Genomic DNA, 22,826 nt, shown 5'->3' with positions numbered 1-22,826 from the left:
GGTACGAGGGGTAAATGTTGGCCAGGACACTGGGGAGAACTCTCTTTGTTCTTCTTCAGAATGACACCATGGGAAAATCCACCTGAGGGGTCAGGCAGGGCCTTGGCTTAATGCCTCATCTTAAAGACGGGACCTCTGACTGTTCCCTCAGTACTGCACTGAGAGTGTCAGCCTGGATTAGGTGCTCAGGTCTCTGAAGTGGGACACAAACACATGACCTTCTGGCTGATCCAGGGTTTACCGTTTATGGCGAATACCAGTCTTAAGCATTAAATAGGAGATGTGATAAGATTGAAAGCTAATACAGAAGTGTGGGAGGTAACAACATCTGGCAGTCTCTGCTGCATTTTGAGTTGACCATTTAATTCAGGTGTTCACTCTTGTTGTGTTCTTCTCATCTTGATGGCAAATTAGCTTTCTGATATCTTGTTTAGCATGTCTAATCACCCTGAAGGAGCTGTGGATATTCCACTTATAGTTACATCCCATCTGTCTTGTTCCTGCTCCACAAGTTCACAGTATGGGGCTCTGCCCGTCTGTTTCCAATTCACACACTGATGCTGCATTCTGCTCCGGACAAGGAATCCATCCCTCACAGATCAATATCATGAATGGCGGGATTCTCAGCATACAATCCCATTTAAAGAGGGATTCTCACCATCTCATCCCCTCCCACAGTCACAACAGTACTGCTGCTATTATTGACTGGCACAATGGCTTCCCATGTGTAGAGACAAACAGAGCAAGTGTTTACATCTGTTTTCCATAGTTTGTTTCCCAAAGTTATAGTTGGAGGGGCAACACTCTGCATCAAGCATGGCTGACCAGGAATCTCTCTCACTCTTACCCATAGGCATATTGGGAGCCCATTTTGATCAAACTGCTTGGCTGCGTGTGAATTTGGCCGTCAAGTCCTGAGGGGGGACTTGAACCTGAAGCTTCGGCGGGCTCAGAGGCAGGGATGCTACCCACTGCACCACAAGACCCCCCCTATGGGCACAATGCAGTTTGTGCAGACGGGCTGATGATGGTTTTGAAAAGGACGCTTTAACCCTGGACCTCCATTCCCTTTGAGCGCTGCTTACCTTGAGAGTCATCTCTGCCACAAAGATGGCCGTGAAGAAATAGTTTGAGACACTGAGGAAGATCCTTTCCTGCAAAAAGAAAGTCCAGTCCAAATAAGGTACAAAAGGAAAGGAAATGACCACTGGGGTGGATTATTAGTCATTAGTAGCTAGTCAACTGGCAATGGAAAACAGAGGGGAGAAAAAGGCTTCATTTTCATAACTGGATAAATATAACTTCCCCTCCCATTAATTACTCTCATTCAGATAGGTTGTTAAATCAACACACTGGAAAGAAGATAAAGAAAGAAACTGATGATAAATGACCAGATAAGCTGCTTTCAGTGTTAGTGTTGTTGGCCGTAGGGTGTATGTTACTTGGGCCACTGGGGCAAACTCCACTGCAGCTCGACTAATCTGGGTGGGTGGGTGAGTGGGGGGATCTTTTATATTCACTTGAACAAGCAGGCAGGGCCTCACTTTGAAATAGGATCTCCGACAATGCAGCATTCCCTCAGTGCTGCACTGAAATCCAGCTCTGTTATCTGGATTATTAGCCTCAGTCCCTGGAGTGGGGTTTGAACACCAAAGGCTCGACTCGCTGACCCAAGAGTGGAGCTGCACGATGTCCAGGCCAGCATTCCTCTCTCTCTGCACCAACATCACGAAAATCCAACACAGTTCACTCAGTTCATGACTTGGGGCTTTTTTGGGATCTCACTGTGCACTTTTGGATAGCCACAGCGACTCTGTTTCATTGAATGCAAAGAGCTTTGAGCCACGAAAGGCCCAATGTTAAGGCAAGTGTCTGCTTTCCTTCCTTCACCTGAGACTCCAAATTAAAACCATATTTTTCTGAAAATGATTCATCACATGGGAACCACATTATTATGATGAATTTACACCAGTGCCGACCTTGAGTATAAACAGGTTTAATTTGCATCTTAACCTTTCTGTGCCTGCAGCTGGTCGGGTGTTCAAAATATTCCAGTCCCACAATTGACATCTCTTCACCTAATGATCACTAACAATTGCCTCTCTTCCCCCTCCAAAAAAATAAGAGCAATACAAGAATTAATTTAAGACTATATCCTACTTTTCTTGCAGCTTTCACACAAATTCAGGCAACAGATTATGGTTTTCTTTTTCTAGTGCTTCCACCAGTGCCTCCCCAACCTTCTCCTGGTGTGACTCCATTTTAATGGCTCAGACTTCATGTGTCCTCCAAGTGAAGGTTTTGGGGCTTACGAGAGCTGCAGGTGTTCACGTGTTGAGCTGAGGGGGTGGGGAAGGAGGGGAAGGCTTCATTGGTTGAGGTGGGGGAGTCTACAGGCTTCGGTGCTTGAACGGCGCTGGGAAGCGTCAGTTGTTGAGCAGGGGGTGCAGGTGGTGGAGGATCAGGAGTTGAGCGTTGGAAATGCAAGCTTTCTTCCAAAAAAAATCTATTCACAGGCTTTTAAAAACAATTCATTCATAGGATGTGGGCATCGCTGGGTAGGCCAGCATTTATTGCCCATCCCTAAGTGCCCTTGCTCAGGGGGCATTTAAGAGCCAACCACATTGCTGTGGGTCTGGAGTCACATGTAGGTCAGACCAGTAAGGACAGCAGAGATTTCCTTTCCGAAAGGGCATGAGTGAGCCAGATGGGTTTTTATAACAATTGACGATAGCTATCATTAGGCTTTTAATTCCAGATTTTTATTGAATTCAAATTCCATCATCTACCAAGGCAGGATTCAGACCCAGGTCCCCAGAGCTTTCCCCTGGGTCTCCTGATGACTAGGCTAGCAACAATACCACTACACCATCACCCCTTTTTGCAGTAGCAATCGGACCTGAGAGAGCAGGCCATGCCTACAAATGAGAAAAAAATAGGTAAGGATATAAAGGGACCTTGCAAGTGTCAGAAATAAGTTTGAGCTCCATTGCAGCCATTGCTGGCTCAAAGCTCGCGACCCCACTTGGGGTCATGACCCACAGTTTGGGAAGCCCTGGCCTACGATGGTTTCACGTCGCATAAAGAGACTAAGGCCCTGTCCTGGCCAATACTTTTCCAACAAACAGTATCCCAAAGCAGAAGATCTGGTCATTATCACAGTGCCATATATGGGAGCTTGCTGTGTGCAAACTGATTGTCATGATTCCTATGTTACAATGTGACTACATTTCAAAAATTCTTTCATTGCTTTGGGACATACTGAAGTCATGAAAGGCACTGTAGAAAAGCAAGCTTTTTTTTGTTTTACGACCAGAGAGGTGAAAGTGGTAAGGTCACTTACTGTGCTTCCCTGGTTAATCTCGGGTCGTTCTAGCGCAACAGTGATGCAGTTTAGAAAAATAAAAGCCAAAACGATGTAATCGAAGAGCTTGTGGGCAATGATCATTTGACACATCAGGCGGAATCTAATCGGGTAAGAGAAGAAGACAGGCTTCAGAAATCTCAGGGTGCTGAGGTTAACGGGCGCAGCACCAGTGATTCACTACCCTCTGCGAACATGCTCAAACCTGAGGAGGTTACCAGTCACTAAGCAAGAAAAGACAACTAACATCCTACAGCAGGGACAGAGGAGAACCTGCACAAGTTTAAAATAAACCACAGTCTGAAAGAGAGAGAGAAACTTCAATGTTTCGGGCGGATTGGTTGTCAAGAAGCAGAAAGGCACGCCACTTCCCAGAGTCATCCAAATTCACTGCAAGCCTGGGATTTGCGACGTGGAGCTCCTACATCTCCTGCCGAATGAATCCTCTGCCACAGTGACTGGGCTCCTGAATGGTGAGGGTGGGTTCAGCTGGGTTTCCATTCCAGACCGAGGCCCTGCCTGTTCTACCCCTTAACACCCAACCACCCGCCCCCCCCCCGTCAAAGAACAAAGATTTCTTTTTAAGCTTACTTTAAGCTTTTCCCTCTTATAATGGAGGTATCTTAACTTACTTGACAGTAGGGAGGACCTCAACACTCCCAGCTTCCAAACTGGCAGTGCAGAGGAGATTTCCTTGCCTCTTGGAGATGGTAGACATTCCAGATATGGCATGGTGCCTGCCATTACTTTCTAGGTTAAGCAACCCATTAGAGAGGCTGGGGTCACGGGTCTTGTGCTGAATTCCTACCAAATCTTAGGATCATGGGAAGAGGTCATTCGGCCCCTCGAGTTTGTTCCCCCATTCAATTAGATCATGGCTGATCTGTACCTTAACTCCGAGTGCTTTTGGATTCCTTAACTTTTTTGACCAGCAAAAATCTATCAATTTCAGATTTGAAATTTTCAATGGATCCCCAGTCTCAACAGCTTTTTGCGGGGGAGAGAGTTCCGGATTTCCAACCCCTTTTGTGTGAGGAAGTGATTGCTGACATCAGCCCCTGAAATTTAAGGTTTTGTCCCCATGTTCTAGACTCCATCACCAGCAGGGGAAATAGTTTCTCTCTATGCACCCTATCAAATCCTTTAAACTTCTCAAACTCTGGAATCCATACGGCCCTGGAGAATTATGCCATTAAAGTATTTTTAGGAAACCCTGAAGCATAGCGCTTAAGTAAAATTGGTTATAAAATCTGCCCTTTGCCACATTATACATTCTTACCTATTCTGCGGCGAGAATAAGTAAACTGACCAATCTGCTCGGGTATCACACCAATCCGGCTTGTAAATTTCCACCATCTTCTGAATTCGGAAACACAGGCTCTGCAATGAATACGTGCAAACCATTTAACGTGAGGAAGAGCCATCTTGGCCGACTTTAGAGCGTTGGTCTCACCATTGTTGCTACAAAGGATTGATCCTTTCACCAGTGTGATTGATAGGATGAAGGCTTCCTTCCTCTATTAGATACATTGGAACTGCTAGACTAAAGAAGACCATCTAGTTTGCCTCATAGAATTATAGAATAGTACAGTAAAAAGGAAGCCATCCAGCCCATTCAGTTGGTGCCAGCTCTTTCGAAGAGCAATCCAGGTAGTCCACTCCCCTGCTCCAATTTTTTATCCTTCAAATTCCTCTTTTGGAAGCTATAATTAAGCAGAATCCTTTACCGGGCAGAGCATTCCAAATTTTTAATCACTAGTTGTGGAAAAAAGGGTTTTGCTCATGCCATCCCTCATTCTTCTGACAATCACTTTAAATCTGTGCCCCCTGTTTATAGATCCTTCAGTCACTGGAAACAGTTTCTCTTTATTTACTCTCTCAAATCTCTTCATGATTTAAACACCTTGATTATATTTCCTCTCAGCCTTCTCTGCTGTACGGAGGATAGTGTGATTCAATGATAATGGAGTTGTTGACTAATCCCAGTGGTCAATCTCTGTCAATGAAACAACAACAGACCCAGACATGAGGTGAGGAAAACCCCCAGTGGTGGAGAACTTTGGGAACCCATTGGTCCAAACTCACCTGGCCCTTCACAAGATGTAACTTAACCAGGGCAGTTTTAACTGCAACTAGGAATCTAAGGAAAAGGATTTTGAGAAAGTTTCAACCAAGCTTCTGGTAGGCACAAGGCCAGAATGGCCTTCTGGGGAATCTACAGCTGCCGGCCCCCTCAACATTGTAATATAAGGCCTTCCATTTCTAGATAGTTCACCTTTACCACTCCCCCGGTATAAGTCTATGGGCCTTGAGAGCATGGTCCACATGGTGGGTCCAGGAGTCGATACAGCTCTTCCTTCCACTACAAACCACACTCAAACCCTCCCAATTCAATTCCACTCCATCTACATCACCACAATCACTCAGATCAAAGCCACCAATGACCCCTTCCAAACAAAGTCCACACTTCCTTTTCTTCCCTTTCCAATCCCTCTTTTACATCCTATTGGTTCCCTGGGTTCCATTGACTCAACATCCAGATTGCCATCTGAACCTTCAAATCCGTTCTTGGCCTTTGCTATACTCTATCTTAGCATCCCTTTGCAGTCCTCCATCACCCTCTATCCGATGGTGCTGGATTATTGCTAACAGTCAGTTCTTCCCCTCCAGTGTAAGCTGCATTTTCATTAACGTGGGGCACAAAGTGAGACATAGAAACACAAAAGAATTACAGGACAGGAGGAGGCCATTCACCTTGGGAGGCTGCTCAGTCTGATGCTTTTTATATTTACTTGATTTAGAAACAGGCTACCTACTTACCCATTTTGAGACATCAATCAAGATAAATTTCTCCAAGCTCTGAGACTCTTCTCTCTCACTTTTCTTTGCTTTTTCCTTCCTTGCCTTCAAATGTCTCCTTAAAATGTTAACTTTAACTCTACCTGCAGTTGCTTCCCCTCACTTAAACTCCTAATTGAGTGTCTATTCTCCTTCCTAACTAATTTGCGCTGAGGCTTTTCATCATGATGAGGAGCTCTGTATGAACAGGAAATAATCCTGTTACTTATTCGAATCAGTTTGAAAGGATCATGTAACTATCTAATGTCCAGTCTGGTGGTTTAATTGGAAGAATCAATTTCCCAAGAAACTCAGCAAACATCATGAATGTTACATTAAGAAATTGCAAAATGCAATTGAGGCATTTTTGGATCAGTTCTCATTAGATTTATTTATTTTTGAACATATGTCATGGGGTTAGGTATTTAGCTTGTCTCCATTGAGACCCTGTCAATCTGAGACAATAGCACAAAAATGGCCTTAATTCCAGTACAATTAAGATTCAATTTAGCAAAGACCACATGGACAGTGTACAAATGCATAGAATTTGCATGCGTAATTACCTTTAATGCTAAACATGCAGTACTTAAGAGGTAAGTCACTCATGAATTCATTCTGTGTTTAACATCAAATGGGTTTCGCCATCAAATGGTCTCTGCAAAATCTACCTTTTATATATTAAATTTGGCAGGGACTTGCTTGAAAATGTTACTGGTCATGTTCCCCGGACAGGGAAACCCATTCGATTGCCTATTGTACTGGTTACATCTGTAGGGGTTGCTTTGTTAGCAGTTTCCAGCATCATGGGTGTCACATTTTACCCAGTCATCCTTTTCGAAGGGGATACTATATCCAAATACATATCAAAGTCCCATTTGCCCATCACCCCTGGGCTCACTGACCTACTTAAATTGACTCTCGGTTCGGCAACACCTCAATTTTAAAATTCAAGTCACTCCACGGTCCTTCCTACCCCTGTAGCCTCCTCTCCTCTGCAACCTTTCCTACTCTTCCTCTTTTCCTTTGTCTCTGCCTTCTCCCCTCTCTATCTTCCCTGTACAAAGCTTCCCACAACTCGGTGCCAATCCCATTCTAACTTGATGTGAGTCGCTGCTGTGAGGAATGGATAGGTTACAGCATCTCAATAGGGATAAAAGCAAAATACTGTGGATGCTAGAAGTCTGATATACAAACAGAAAGGGCTAGAAAACCTCAGCAGGTCAGGGACCATCTGTGGGAGAGAGAAACAGAGTTAATGTTTTGAGTCCAAGATGATTCTACTTCAGGACTCAGAAAAGCCACTTTAGACTTGAAATATTAACTGTTCCTCTCTCCACAGGGGCTGCCAGACTTGCTGAGTTTTTCTAGCACTTTCTCTTGCTACCTCAGTAGAGGTCTTCCTCTGAACTTGCTACTGAGATGCATCAGGGATAGAAACAGTTGATAGCAAATTCCATACTTGTTTTACACCCCCCCCAATTAAGTTTTTTTCCATTGAATAGTCCTGACGAAGAGTTTGATCTCAAACCAATTTCTGTTTCTCCATACGTGTTGCCTGACCTGCTGATTGTGCCCAGTATCTTGCTGCTTTTCATCTACATTATCCCACACCCACAGCATCTGTTCACTCTACAAGTGCTTTTAGTGACTTGGGGAATGAGTAAAGCCAATACTGCACAGCAGGGATGAGATAATGATCCAATTCCAGGCCCGATGTCTCCTGACCTTGACAATGACGGAACAGGCCCTCTCTAAAATAGGCCTTTAAAGTTAGTCAGGATTTATTTTTTAGAAAGGGTTACAGGGATGGCTTCCTGACCTCCTCCCTTCATTTTGAAGCAGATCTTAAAATACTCACATAGTCAATTTCCTCATCGTAAACGCTCCTCTCTTTTCTGTTCTTCATCTTTGGGAAGATTTCTTTCACAATGGGTGGGCCTTTGCCGTTACAGTCCCTGTGGTCCATGGTAACCGTCGCTACGCTGTTCTTCCTCCCCGATGGTTGCACGATCGGGACCTGGAGGAGTTCCGGCAAGTCACCGGAGCATTTGGTGTCCAGGGAGAGTGCTCGACGGTAGGGCAGGCTCGAGCTATTGACCACCTCAGGCCTGATGTCGTCAGGGTCGTCGTCGGAGGAGGAGATCTTGCGCCTGTTGCCGGAGAGCAGAGACTCGTGCTCCCCGGAGTGAGGCTTCCGCTTCAGGCTTGAGGCGTGGCCCATGCTGTTCCAGCTGGCCCTCCGGCTGCCCCAGTTGCTGCCAGCGCCCCACGGGATGTAGTGAGAGCTTCGACGACTCGGCTGAAAGGAAGAAGTCACATGGGTCATCGCCCTGACGCTTAAACCATTGTGCCGAGGTCTCGCGCCCGCTTCCCTCAAACATGCAGCCATTCACTCGTGAGAGTAGCCGGAACAGTGTGGAGGGGGGGAAGATTAACCCGACAGGCTTAGATGAAGATGCGGACACTCCCAGCGCAGCGCTGAGGGAATGCTGAACTGTCAGAGATACCGTCTTTCGGAGACACTAAACCGAGGCTGAAGGGCTGGACTTCACTGGGTGAAGGGGGGTGGGGGTGGGTGGGGGAAGGGGGGGGGGCATGCGGACTGGTCCCAACCGGACGGGCTTTTTAAAAAGCCTGCCCCACACGGCAGTAATGGTGGTGGTGGGCTATACAGCCCCTCTGGAAATCCCACCCTCCAGCGCCGCTGCTCAGACTGATTGGCCAGCAGCTCTCCTGCCGTACCAGCAACGCGGGAACTCCGAAGCGGAGAACGCTGGGCCAACAAGGAATCGCCAGGAAGAAGATCACAGCGACTAGGGACAGGTAAGCCCTGAGCTTTTAGGACGGGGCAGGGGGTAGGTAGGAAGCCATGTTTTGGGGGGCAGGCAGCAAGGAACAAAGCGGGTGGAGGTGTGTGTGTGTGTGTGTGTGTGTGTCAGGGGTGGGGGGGGGGGTGGGGGGGTGCGCAATGTGCACAAGGCATCCCAATTGATGGGCCTCCCCATGTCCTTCCTGTCTTTTATAAAGAAGCCGTCTCAGAAGTGGCCTTTGTACTCTGGCCTGCCTACTGCTGCCCAATGTATGGCAGTGGAGGCAGATTGAGGCCATTAACTACTTCATTAATTGGGTAGTTAAGGGCCTTGATAGGCCTAAGGGCAGGGGCAGCCTCGTGGGCCACTTACCCACCACCCGTATTATGGGGAAAAGGTCAGGGATGGGCGGTAAAACACGCCCGGTGTAGGCTGTAGAATCCAGCCCACGTCTGCTGTCTCAGGTGGTCCTACGGTCACTATTCTTGAAGAAGGGCCAGGGGAGTTCTCCCCCGGGGGCCTGGACCAATACTTATCCCTCAGTTAACATCACTGAGAACCCGGTTAGCCGGTCATCAACACATTGCTGTTTGTGGGATCTTTCTGTGCACAGATTGGCTGCCGCCTTTCCTCCATTGCAACGTGGCTAATATGCAAAAGTACCTCATTGGCTGCAAGGAGCTTTGGGACACCCAGTGTGTGTGAAAGGTGCTACAGAAATGTAAATCTTGCTTTTGTCGTCTATAAGGATCGGCTGTACAACCTGCTGGTGGTGGGAAAACACTGCAGTCAACTTTGCGCACAGGAAGGTGTCACAAAGAGATCGAGGCGACTGAACGTGACAATGTTAGTTGAGAGAGGAATGTTGGTCGGGCCAGTCACACACCATCCTGACTTGGAAATATATCGGCCGTTCCTCCACTGTCGTTGGGTCAAAATCCTGGAACTCCCTCCCTAACAGCACTGTGCATGTACCTACATCACATGGACTGCAGCGGTTCAAGAAGGCAGCTCACCACCACCTTCTCAAGGGCAACTAGGGATGGGCAATAAATGCTGGGCCCAGCCAGCGATGCCCACATTCCGTGAATGAATTTAAAAAAAAGGACGCCAGGGAAGAGTTCCCCTGCTCTTCTCTGTTCAGTGTCTTGAAATCCTTTCTGTTGACTGGAATAGGAGGCTGGCCATTGGTCAGCCATCTCTCATCTGAAGGGTGGCACCTCTGATAGTGCAGCATTCCCCACGTCCTGTCCTAACATGTCAGCCTGTGCTTGGGTCTTTAGTGTGAGATTTGTAAGAACACTAGATTGTCTAAGGGGGTCACCACCTGACTGAATTGGACACTCCGGTTTTTGACTGAGTCTTCTGGATGTTTCCAAGAGGGAAAGCAGACTCCAAAAGATTTGAAAGCAAAAACCTTTGTCACTTCTCTGCCTCACAACCATGTTATTAATATCGAATAAAGTCTCACCACCAGAGCCAATGATGTTCTGAGCATTAGTGAGTGATTGGTCTACGACGACGGACTTGAAAAATGTGGCTGTTCAGCCCTGACAGGAGGTGACTGAGAGCTGAGCATACACAGGTAGATTACAATACTTTCCCCCACTCAGGTCCCTGTTAAAATGCAATCAGGGCCCATTCGGCTGAATGGGATTCTAGTCTACATAACTTCTCCTGCCTGTGGAAGCCTGCGGATTAAAATCAGTCGTGTCAGGAGAGTGCAGAGCTACAAGCTGGTAAATCATTGCTTCATTTTTTAACCACCCACCCACTTGGTTCTCACTGATAGGACAGTGTTAAAACCTTGTGATATGTTCCTTTGGTAGTGAGCGCTGTGGTGATGATGTGGAACAAGCTGCGTATATGCAAGCACTTTCTTGATCTCTCGCGCAAAGTGCCTTGCACTCATGTGGATGTTAACAGGCTGTTCGACAATGGCATGCATCACAGCTGGGATTGATCCTGTTGTTATCTGATACCTTAGGCCTTCCAACAGGAGATGGACAATTCTGCCCCATCCATACCCCAGGGACGGTGAGGCAAATTGTGGGATGCTACAGGTACTCTGGCTGAGATCAGGTACCTCAACACAAAGCGGGAATCAAACTGAGACCAATTGTGGTTTGGTTCCATGCTGCATCTTCTTTAAAACTAAATCAGGTTCACAGCTCTCAGATTGTCAGGTGAGAACTTGACTGAAGGATTAAATGCTCTCACTCACCATTTCATATCCCAAATGCAGGGAACAGTGTTAAGGGGGAGTTAACACTACATGTGCGTACTCTGAATATTAATCCCATCAATAACAAGCACTCCTTGTTGTAAGTACTCTCAGCAGTAATTACCAGAAGCTGTATGTACTTCCACTGTTTAGTACTCTCAATGTTAAATGTTAATGAATTGCTTAAATCTCCCCCCATGTTAACCAGAAACCCAGTTGAACCAAACACTCAATCTAAAATATGAGCAGCTGGAGCTCTGTACTATTTTGATATTTTGACCTATTCGGACTGGAAGAGTTTTTATTTAACTTAGATCACGATTTATGATTTATTAGGTTTGGTTTACAAACAGCAGCTCAGACAGGCAAACAAGTCAGGTAGAATGTTGATGAGGACTAATTAAACAATGGATCTAATGAGTCAGTCATCGATATTGTCCAGGTTAACTCCTCAAACCAGTGCTGGGATAATGGGGTGTTGCTGATTGAGCACGTTCACAGCAGTTCACTCGGTTAATGCTGGAATGCCTTTCGTTCAATATGTCCAACTTTATGGAACAGACGATGTAGTTGGCGTCAGGAGGGAGGGAGGGATTTTGTTCAAGGCATCAAAGTGTAGAGTTGCCAACTTGCCAGGATTGCCCTGGAGTCCCCAGAATTGCAGATTAATCCACAGAGCCCCTGCTGCAAGCAACAGCCGGAAGAAAAAGCTGTTGGGCCATCGAAAGAAAATTGTGGCCGTGAAATTCAGGGCGTAGCACCACTGGAGATGATGCTACAAAAGCCGAGCACCCTCCCAGCGGCGATGCCCAGCGCCTCCAGCCACTTCCCGCGTGACTCTAGGTGTCCCAGGCTGAGAAGGGGTGGGTGCCCCTGAGTGGGGCAGAAGTGTGTGAAGTGATGCCATCATGATGTCACTACCAGCTGATGTGATGCCAACTTGCAAATGGTGGAAGCTGCTGATCGAGAGGGTGAATTCGTTTGTCACCCACTAAGGACGAAGCATTCAGCAGCAGCAGGGCCCAGTCCTGAAGTTACTTAAAGGGCCAGGCACTCACCTTGCAGGTCAGGTCATTTTGAATAACTTCTGCAAAGGCTCTGGAAGCACTCTGGAGTGTTTTCAGGGGTGTTTTGGTGAGCTCCTGATTTCGGCAGGGGGTCTTGCTGTACCCTCACTGGGGGGGAGGGGCAGGGAACTTGTCCACACAAACACTGCGATAGTTACAGTTATGGGGGTGGCAGTCATGGAGCCTCCGCGCCCACAGCATTGACAGGGAGATGGGATCGGGGTGGTGGAGAGGGGAGTGTCTGAGTGATGCCCTTTGCCAAGTTGCAGCCGGACTCCTCCATGTCCCTCGACATGGTCAATGCAGCGAGTGTATCGGCGTGCAAGCCCATCACCGCTCTCCTGTAGACTGCCCAATGCCATCCTCAGCTGAGTCTTCTGCAGCAGAACACGTCTGCCCCCACACCCTGCAGTGAGCTTCCACCTATATCATCCTTTGCCCCCGGCAGGATTGTAGCCCAGTGGTGTGTGGTGACTCAGCACGTGTTCTATACTAGTCTCTAAGGTACGTGCAGTGTCAATACCTGAGCTGGTGACTGTCTTGTTTTTTTGTTTCAATGACACACACACAGGCCATCGACATTGTAGCTGAGCTAACTTTATCGATAACACATTTTCCTAATATAAACACATATCTGCAGGAACTGAGTTCTATCAAGACAGGTTCCAGCCTGTGCTATCTGACCTTCAACACCCAGGTCAGGTGACCCCCATATCTAGTACAGAGTACAGTATAGTATCTAATACTACCACAATCAACTATTATCATGACAGTGGCTGCGAGTTTCAGACCAAGGGTTGGGGCCTCTTCATCAGTGCTGTGGTTTTGCTCTCTCTCTTCTTCCTGCAGCTGCTGTTGCTGCACAGGGTGCAGATCTCGGGCACCTGAAAGCAGGAAATTTGAAAGGGGAAGTCTGGGTCAGGGAAGGGGCCTGGGACGGAATGCGAGAGGTCCATGGTCACACCACCTGCAGCTTGCCCATCACGTCAGAAAGCAGGGTGAGGGTGAGCTGGGATTTAAGAAAGGGCATAAGATAGGAACTTTAAAAATAAAATTATTTTATGGGATCGCTGGCAAGGCCAGCACTTGTTGCCCATCCCTAACCGCCCTTGTGCAGTCATTCTCAATGCTCTCAGCAACACCGGATGTTATGGGCTTTGCCACAATTGTACCCATGAAACGGAGAACCAACTGATATGTCGGACTGAGGGGACTGCAGGTGTCCTGTTCCCAACTGGCACTGCTCTGCTGCCTTCGACTGTGTGCTACCTTGTCCGGCAAGGCAGAGGGCAGAGTGTCAGTGATTGTGCTGCGTTGTGTTTGGGTGCCACAGCTGAATAGCTGGAAGTTTGTGGAAGCAGTGAGAGGTGGCTGCGAGGCTGGAATCATGGAGATGCGTGTGAGGGTGAAATGCAGTGTCTGGATGCTAGACCTGAGACTTGAAAGCTGGGAAAAGGCGCTCAGTGAGTGATGGGAGTGTGGTGCATTGAGCAGTGTGAGAGGTGGGGATTGGAGTGGATTGGAGATGTCAAGCGTAGGTGCATTCACTGGCCTTGACCACCCGCGTGAGGTCATTGGACCTCTTGCGGCACCGCTGCCAAGTCTTTGGGGCTGGACCCTGGGAATTGACCTCTCTGGCCGCCTGCTCCCAATCCCTTCAGAGGGTTGTTCTTGATGTCCTCCTGGCCCTGTGCAGAATCATGGAGTTACCCCTCCTGTCCACCTCCACTACGAAGGCTTCCAGCGTTGTACCTGTGATCCTGGAACTCCCGTCTCTTTTCCTTGGTGTTCCATTTTCCTTGTTTACACTTATAGCAATCGGATTTAGCAGCTGTCTCCGTAGTTCAATGCAGTGAGAGTTTTTCATTTTCTTGAAACCCCCTTTATTAGCCATAAGTGTAGTGTAGCTGGGGGAGGAAAGGCTGTTTGACAATGAAGGGTCATCCAATCAGGTAACGACGAGTCTCTCGAATTTCTGATTGGATGGGGAGGCAGGGTGCCAGGATGATGGATATGTCAGGCAACCAATGGTGGGAACATGGGGGTGGGGCAGAGGCGGTCATAAGGTGAAACCTCCTGGAATACGTCCAGAATTGGCCAACCGTTTGTAAGCCAGTGGCAATCGGCGAGGGATTGATTAACATTTTTCACACAAGTCTTACTCACTCGTGAAGGACCTGCCCACTAATGCATCCTGGTGTGCATTGTTATACAGCTGTCAAATGAGGTCCTTACCAGTGACTTCTGGTCAAAGTTGATGCGAGTCAGTGAGGTCACACTGCTTTTCCGGGACCCAGCAGAGATGTAGGGGTTTTCAGGCTGTAGTGAGCTCCTTGATCCTATTGACTGGTTCTGAGGAGACAGGTCCAAATGCCCGTTGGGAGTCATGGCAATCGAACAAGCTTTCAACTCTGAATCATTAAAAAGAAAAATGAGAGACAACAATTAGATACTTCAAGAATTTACCAGATGGAAACCATTGATGAAATGAAACTGACCATCTTGCCACTGGACACAGAATGAAACTGACCATCCTGCCAATGGAAACAGAATGAAACTGACCATCTTGCCACTGGACACAGAATGAAACTGACCATCCTGCCAATGGACACAGAATGAAACTGACCATCCTGCCACTGGACAAAGAATGAAACTGACCATCCTGCCACTGGAAACAGAATGAAACTGACCATCCTGCCACTGGACACAGAATGAAACTGACCATCCTGCCGATGGAAACAGAATGAAACTGACCATCCTGCCGATGGAAACAGAATGAAACTGACCATCCTGCCACTGGCTACAGAATGAAACTGACCATCCTACCACTGGAAACAGAATGAAACTGACCATCCTGCCGATGGAAACAGAATGAAACTGTCCATCCTGCCAATGGAAACAGAATGAAACTGACCGTGCTGCCACTGGACATGGAATGAAACTGACCATTCTGCCAGTGGACACAGTTTTTTCCGAACACCTCTGTCATCACTGAGAAACACTTGCTCTGTTTTTTTTAAAGATGTTGTTTTGTTTTGTTACCTGATAAATAATGCATTTCTTTGATCTTTTCACAGTCTTCAAAATTTGTTGAAGTTCGTTCTTCCTCTGAGTCCGACTTGTTGGCATCTCCCTGCCAATGAAAGTACAATGGATGAAAGTTCAACCTGTGATGCGAGGTGAAGATGGGGATAAACCCCGAGTCTCACCTTCTTGGTCAGGTGAGTTAAAATATCAACTACACGATACATCAAGCATTCCGAGGTGAAGTGAACAATGGTTTGATACAATGCAAATCTCCCTCTACTGTGTCCTCACAATGTGGCTCAGTTGCAAGCAGAGGAGTGCACCCTGTTACTGGAATTACTGGGACATATTTGAGACTTGGCCAATGTTGATCCCTCAAAAGACATGACTAAAAACAGGTTGTCTCATTACTATTTGTGGGAGCTTGCTGCACACAAATTGACTTCCAGCATAACACTGACTACACTTCAAAAAATACTCCATTAGTCATAAAGCACTTTGAATTGTCCTCAGATCCTGAAAGGTGCTATAGAAATGAAAGTCTTTTCTTATGTAATTCTATTTTGTTCATTTAGAGTCTCACTTGGGCTGTTTTGTGTTGTGCGCACACAACTAATAGGAATCAGGGTAAGACGCACGGATCCACTTCCTGAAGGATGCTTTCAGGCAGTGCGGAGGGGAGAGTTGTGCACTTGCTCCCAGGGCGGCTGGAGGTGAGAAGACAGAGCGCGAGCCCACCCAGCCCCTCAACTTTCTCGAGCGACCGCACGACGATGAGCAAGCAAAGGATCGTGACTACTTACCTCTGCCTGGAAGCCCTCTACCAAGATGGCGACCAGGAGGTTAAAGAGCACGTAATTACCAAAGGCCATCAGGGCCACAAAGTACAGAGCAGCCCAGGGTGACGTGGAGGCCATTCCGTTATAAAGCACAACATTCCAATCCTCCTGCGTCAGGATCTGCGGGGGCCAGAATTCAAAACTTCAGCTCATGTCTTCAAGCCACTGAGGTGATTGGACACACGGCACTCAGGATTAGCAATTCATACATTTGAAAGACATTTAGCAAAAGACATGATCTGAAATATGGTCAATTAAACTTCTTTACATTGTTATACATGCTGGCAACCTTTAAAATTTCGCCCTTTGCCCTGTCATTGAACTTTCACCTGAAGCTGAGCCCCTAGTGACGCAGGATTCTCACTGTAGATGATTTGGAAGTGGCATTGTACCAGTGTAAAGGCCGGTAAAATCAATGGGAGGGTTCATGCCTGCATCATTTGATCATATATAATGTAGCTCCTGTTTCAGTCGGGATCTTTCTCTGTACTTACTTCCAAGCTCATCGCAAACTCACAGAGGGGCAAAAAGTGTAAGAGACCTGGTGTTCTGGTTCTCTGCTCCTTTTTCTCATTTGTTGGGCCCAGGCCAAATGAGAAAAACTCTGGGTATTTGATTAGGAGGTTTCTCCCCAACCTAAACTTTGTGAAACACCAGAAGAAAAAACCAGCTATCATCAGCAATATGACTGAGCCAATTCCACCGACAGCAGAATATGCACCATATTCTGTATGCTGTACAAAACACTCACAAAGCTGTGGAAAACCTGCAAAGAGCCCTTCTGGGTAAGGTAGAGTTCATGGATGGTGGGCATGTCTGCCTTTTCTCACTGGTTTCCTTTGGGTTTCTGAAGCCCACCTTTTAGATCGTCTCTGTAAGAGGATTCTTGATTTTAATCACTCCACCGTCAGTGGCCATTTCCTTGGGCCCCTAAACCCTGAATTCTCTCCGTAAAATCACTGCTTTGTTACCTTTTCTCCTTTAGGGCTCTGTAAAGCTTACCTCTTTGACCATGCTTTTGGTCATCTGGCCAAATATCTCCTTATGTGATAAGTTTTTGATAATCGCTCCTGCGAAGCACCTCGGATCGTTTCGCTATGTTAGAAGCGTGAGACAAATCCGAGTTTGAACTTGATGCAGTGAGGCAGCTCGTGGACAAACTGCTTTCAGCCTCAGTCAGCGTTTGAGCCCTGCTCTGTAGGATCTCCCCCCTGACCATTCTGGTATGGGAAGCCCCTGTTGGACCCTGCTTCCCCTTGTTCCCCACCCCCCTGCCCCTTCAATGCCCTGTTTTGTATCAAGCACTCACTCCCCTTTACAGATAGGAACAGAGCATTTTTTGACAATTGGAAAGGGCACAATGAGCCAGCCTGACTGAAACAGCAGATACATTAACATATTCAAATGGCACAGGCATGAATTCGTTCTATTGGTTCTCCAGTCTTTTTTGATAGGTCAGCTGTTTCTTGCCATCTCTCCCCATTTCCTCTCTCTTCAGGATTGATATGAAAGCTTTTACTATCAGTCTGTTGCCTGTACTCAGCTCTTAAATGAAGGCTGGCCACAGGAAGAAGGTCTATCGCTCACTCAGGAGGACCACCAATGTCCGATTCCTTCATGTAGGACTCCTGTTCAATTCCCAACAACATTGGGTTCCCTTTGGTGCTTGGGTAGAGTGGAACCTCCTGGTTGAAGTTTTTACACTTCATTCCCTGGATCACCCCAAAGCATCTCCTGCCCAGCAATGACTCAGGGCAGCCCCTGAGCTAGAAGGCCATGGGTTCAAGCACCACCACAGAAACACTTGCACATTACCTAGGCTGACACTTCCATGCAGTGCTGAAGGAGCACTGTTGACGATGCTGAATTTCTAATGAGACGTTAAACCGAGGCATTGGGTGCCCTCTCAGGTGATGGTTAAAAAAAATTCCATGGCACTATTTCGAAGAAGAGTTTCTCCCAGTTTCCTGACCAATATTTATCCATCAACTAACATTACTAAATAATCTGGTCCCTATCAAATTGCTGTTTGTGGGAGCTTGCTGTGTGAAAATTGTCTGCCGTGTTTACTACATTTCAACACTTCCAAAGTATTTCATTGGCTGTAAAGTGCTTTGGAAGGCTCTGATGTTGTGGAAGGTGCTATAGAAATGCAAGTCTTTCTTCCTTGTCTCTTGCTACCTCTGTCCCATTGTTGGAGCTGCCCTGACTGCTCTTGGGAGCCCCTTGCCCAGCTCCCTCCCTCCCTGCTGCCAAACACTCCTCAGAGCCCATCCTGCCTTCCCCCAGCTCCCCAACACATCTGACCTCCTCCGCTTTCACTTCGCTCTTTCCTTAGGCTATTGGCATTCAATATGCTGCTGTAAGTCCAACCAACTTCCTGTTAGCTTGGCAACAAATCTTCTCCACCTTTCTACAACTTCCCTGCACCGCTCACGACGCTAACCTGAAAAACCGTGACGATTGCCCAGAGAAGCGAGTCAAAATTCTTCCTGTCGGGAACAGTATCTCCACCGTCAGTCTTCAGGCTAAATTTACACCCAAAGATGTGCATTCCCAGGATGCTTGAGAAGAGAAGGAGCGGACAGTACGTTAAAGTTCATTTTACCAAGAAATGCAAACAATTCAGTGCCACTAAAGACTTTGGAGATGAACCCCATCTGCTCTCTTCTTCATTTAGTTAAATTAAAGCGTTAGCTTCTCATTCCCTAATGTGCGCAGATGGGTTTCCAACAGTCACAGTGATTTGCTTTATTTTCTCTCATAATCTTCATATCCAATTATGCAGCAAAGCTGAACCTTACTTGATGCTGATGTGTAGTTATATCTCTCAATTAGATGTATTGTGAGGTTTGATGTTGCTTTGTGCTGACAGGAAATGTCCTGTAGGCCCCCTGTGTTGAGCTCGCTGTGCATCGTCATGGCAACCAGGCCAAATTGCATGGTCAGGCAGGGCCACAAGCCCAGGCCTGCCACTGACACACAGGCACTGGAATACAAACACGAAGGGTCACGGAGCGGGGAAGTGAAAAAGGCTGCCTTTAAGAAATTCCCTTCAGACGGTCCAGGGGATGGGGACATCTGACTAGAATGAAGGGACGTTGCTGTTCCTTACACCTGCAGGGGTCTAGTGACCAGTCTCTCGCCTAATGGTAGTCCATAGTACAGAGCATAACTCATGGAGGAATGGAATAAAAATATCCAAACTGGAAGAGTAAGTTTCTCAGCCGTTCCTGGGCCCTCATGCCAGACAAGAGGGAAATCCTCCCGCTGGTCATTATCACTTTGCTATTTGAGGGAGCTTGCTGTGCGCAAATTGGTTGTCATGTCTCCTGCATTAGAACAGAGACTACACCTCAAAACTACTTCATTGGCCGAAGGTGCTGTGGGATATCCGGGGCGGAGGTGGGGGGGGGGGGGGGGTGCAAGTGAAAGATGCCATAGAAACGCAAGTTTGTCTTTTGAATTGGAGTTTCAGGCTAAGCCAGTGTTTGGGCCCACTCAACCTCTCTGGGAAAGTGTCAGTGCTTATCAGCTTGGTCATTGGATGAAGCACATTGAAGCAAAAGACTATGGAGAGTGGGAATGAAGGGTGATGGGACTCTTCAGAAATTACAACCTGACCATTAGCTGATCAGCAATGGCAACCACTGTGGCTGAGATCAGGTTTATCCCATACGATCATATGGGCAGGAAGAGACCAGCTAGTTCCCCAAAGTCTGCCCCACGCCCATAGTGGCCAGTGCATTCCTACCCCTCCCCTCCTCCCTTTCCTCTCAGTCATGTAATCTCCTGGGAGAGGATTATGGCTGTACAAAATGCAGAGGGCTAACACTTTATCATAAGGACAATGGAACACAGATGTTCTCAGCTGTGTTGAGCACAACAATGCTTGCAAACTCAAGGGTTGCACCTGTGCTACATTTTTAAATAAACCAAATAGGCCCTGGTCGCAGAACGGTTCTGTTCCTGGATGAGTTATCGAGAGGCCTCTACTAATGACCTGGCAGCAAGAGGTCAAAACCTGCCATTGAAATTCACTTCATTCATCAAATCTGGAATGTAAACCTTGCAGCAATGATGGCCATGAAACCACTGCACTGTTGTAAAAACCCCATCACACTCCCTAATGTCCTTTAGAGAAGGGAAACTCAATCTTCGGGGGGGGTCATAATTTAGCGACTCCTGAAGATATCAAGCAATTAACGTTTTTTTAATTCTTTCACAGGATGTGGGTGTCGCTGGCTGGGCCCGGCATTTATTGCCCATCCCTAATTGCCCTTGAGAAGGTGGTGGTGAGCTGCCCTCTTGAACCGCTGCAGATGTGGTGTAGGTACACCCACCGTGCTGTTAGGGAGGGAGTTCCAGGATTTTGACCCAGTGACAGTAAAAGAACAGCAATGTAACTGGGGAGCAATTGACCCCTTGTTTGATATTCAGCTCCAGTGACCCTGATCCTGGGGATTTGAACTGTTCTTGCCTCCCCCAGGGGATGACATGGATTTGTTGGTGGGTGTGGAGAGTCCACATTGTCATCCACAGGTTGTCGCACCTGTGTGAATTAGGGCTGATGGTCCAGAGGACCCCTTTCCTGTCTGGCGTTGTTTGCAGTGTGTTAAGGTGCTAAATAAATGAAAGTTATTTTTGTTGAACTAAGCTTGTACCAAATACCAAGCAGGACGAATCACTGCAGAATCAATGGTGCCTGTGGAACACCAACGCTCGATCATCTTCTACCCCAGGGAGACTTGCTGTGATGCCTTTCATGGCCAAACAGCCCTGCAGCACTCACTGTCCAGGTGTCCTAGGAGGGGAGATTGTGTAGAGGCAACGCTCTGTCAGTTTAGACGAATGGGATGTGATCTAATTGAAACCTATAAGATCCTTAGTGATCTTGGCAGAGTAGATGCTGAGAGGCCATTCCCCCTGGCTGGAGAGTCTAGAGGTGGTGGGTGGGGAGGGGTGGGGGGGGGGGGGTCACAATCTCAGGATAAGGGGTCGGTCATTTAGGACTGAGATGAGGAGAAATTTCTTCATTCAGAAGCTTGTGAATCTTTGGAATTCTTAAGGGTTGTGGATGCTGAGTTGTTAAGTACAGGATAGATCATCCGATTTTTGGGCATGAAGGGAATAGGGCAGGGAAATGGAGTTGAGGGGGGAAGATCAGTCATGATCTTACTGAGTGGCGCAGCAGGTTTGAGGGGCCGAACAGCCTTCCCCTGCCCCTACTTCTTAAGTTTCCCATTGGCATCTTGGACAAGGTCCTGGATGAAGGCCGGAGCTGGTGGAACCACAGCCCAGCACGAGCTGGAAACCCCCAGGCAAAGCTGAGGTGGAAAAATGAAATCGGCGCTGGGGAAGATCTGGGGGTTGGTACGATCCGAGCGTTGAACCGTGTCTTAAGTTGCTCTTCCGACGCTTTGCACTGACCTACCTGAAAATGAAAATGAAGAGCATCAACAGCATACAGAAGGTGGCGACATTGTCCATTGTCTTCATCAGGACCACAAGTTGGCGGCGCAGCGCTGGCATGAACCTCACCAACTTCAGCACCCGCAGGAGACGGAAGGTGCGCAAGACCGAGAGGCCCCCATCGGACTGACCAACAATCTCGCAGACACTGCCCCGAGGAAGAGATATCAAAAGTGCATGTAACTATTTCAGGTTGAGAAGGACCCGCTTCAGGGGGGTCACACATTTTGTCAAGTGTTCACAGGATCTGTCACTCAGTGTAGATAGTGCTCTCATCTCCCTGTGGCAGAAAGTCAGGGGCTCGAGCCCCACTCCAGAGACTTGAGCACAAAATCTAGGCTGAGGCGCCCCCATGCCAGTGCTGAGGGGGTGCTGTGCTGTCAGGAATGCCATCCTTCAGTTAAGATGCTAAATCAAAGCCCCATCTCTGGCATAAGTAAAAGATCCTGTGGCCACTATTTCGAAAAAGAGAGGGGAACTGTCCCCAGGGTGTTAATTGTATCTGGTTGTATGAAAGTGGTGGGCAATAGCTGGGAATTCACTTATGAAAATGAGCAGAAACTATGACTGTTAAATAAGGAGATACATGTTTGCAATTTGTATGCCTGTAAATGAATGCTTAGAAAAGTTTGGAAATATTAGCTCCAGTTTTATCTTCACCTCTGGCTTTCTGGACTAGGGCACAGTGTCCCGACCAATAATAATCCCACAACCACCATCATTAAAACGGATGATCTGGTCATTATCGCATTGCTGCTTGTGGGAGCTTGCTGTGTACAAATTGGCTGCTGTGTTTCCTACATTATGACTACCTAATTTCAAAAATTCAAGTTGGTTGTGGGTGCTTTGGGGTGTTCTGTACGCTGTATAAATGCGGGTTTTATTGAACCAGCTCAACAGTTCGTTATTTTTGCAAAAAAATAGACAGAATCTAAAGGAATCTGAAAGAACATTCTGCAAAATCCCTTACAGTGGAAATAGAATTTCACCAAATCAATAGCCCTAACAGGTAAGTGCACAAAATCGGAAAATGTAATCACCCCTCAAAAAATCCTGTAATCCATGTAATAAAAAAACTGGAGCTTGATTTGAAGGCTGTGCATGGAAATGCAAATGGGTCTATTGTGAGTGTGTGTGTGAGGAGAGTACATGAGATTGTATGTGAGTGTGAGAGAGAGAGACAGT

The 22,826-nt window shown here is 47.2% G+C and overlaps 1 protein-coding gene across 1 annotated transcript in view; it reads right to left on the bottom strand.

The window, feature by feature from the left end:
• The window catches only part of cacna1ia (calcium voltage-gated channel subunit alpha1 Ia), a 184,512-nt gene that overhangs the window by 76,099 nt on the left and 85,587 nt on the right, over nucleotides 1-22,826 (bottom strand). The window contains exons 10-18 of the mRNA XM_041177622.1: nucleotides 21,604-21,789; nucleotides 18,616-18,733; nucleotides 16,134-16,289; nucleotides 15,346-15,436; nucleotides 14,539-14,714; nucleotides 8,061-8,501; nucleotides 4,644-4,744; nucleotides 3,344-3,467; nucleotides 1,086-1,154 (exon numbers count right to left, since the gene is read on the bottom strand). Of these exons, the coding sequence (XP_041033556.1) occupies nucleotides 1,086-1,154; nucleotides 3,344-3,467; nucleotides 4,644-4,744; nucleotides 8,061-8,501; nucleotides 14,539-14,714; nucleotides 15,346-15,436; nucleotides 16,134-16,289; nucleotides 18,616-18,733; nucleotides 21,604-21,789 (1,462 nt within the window). The remainder of the gene's footprint in view (nucleotides 1-1,085; nucleotides 1,155-3,343; nucleotides 3,468-4,643; nucleotides 4,745-8,060; nucleotides 8,502-14,538; nucleotides 14,715-15,345; nucleotides 15,437-16,133; nucleotides 16,290-18,615; nucleotides 18,734-21,603; nucleotides 21,790-22,826) is intronic.

The sequence above is a fragment of the Carcharodon carcharias genome, chromosome 31, assembly GCF_017639515.1.
Source record: "Carcharodon carcharias isolate sCarCar2 chromosome 31, sCarCar2.pri, whole genome shotgun sequence".
NCBI lineage: Eukaryota > Metazoa > Chordata > Chondrichthyes > Lamniformes > Lamnidae > Carcharodon > Carcharodon carcharias.
This window is presented reverse-complemented; position numbering and strand designations above follow the sequence as displayed.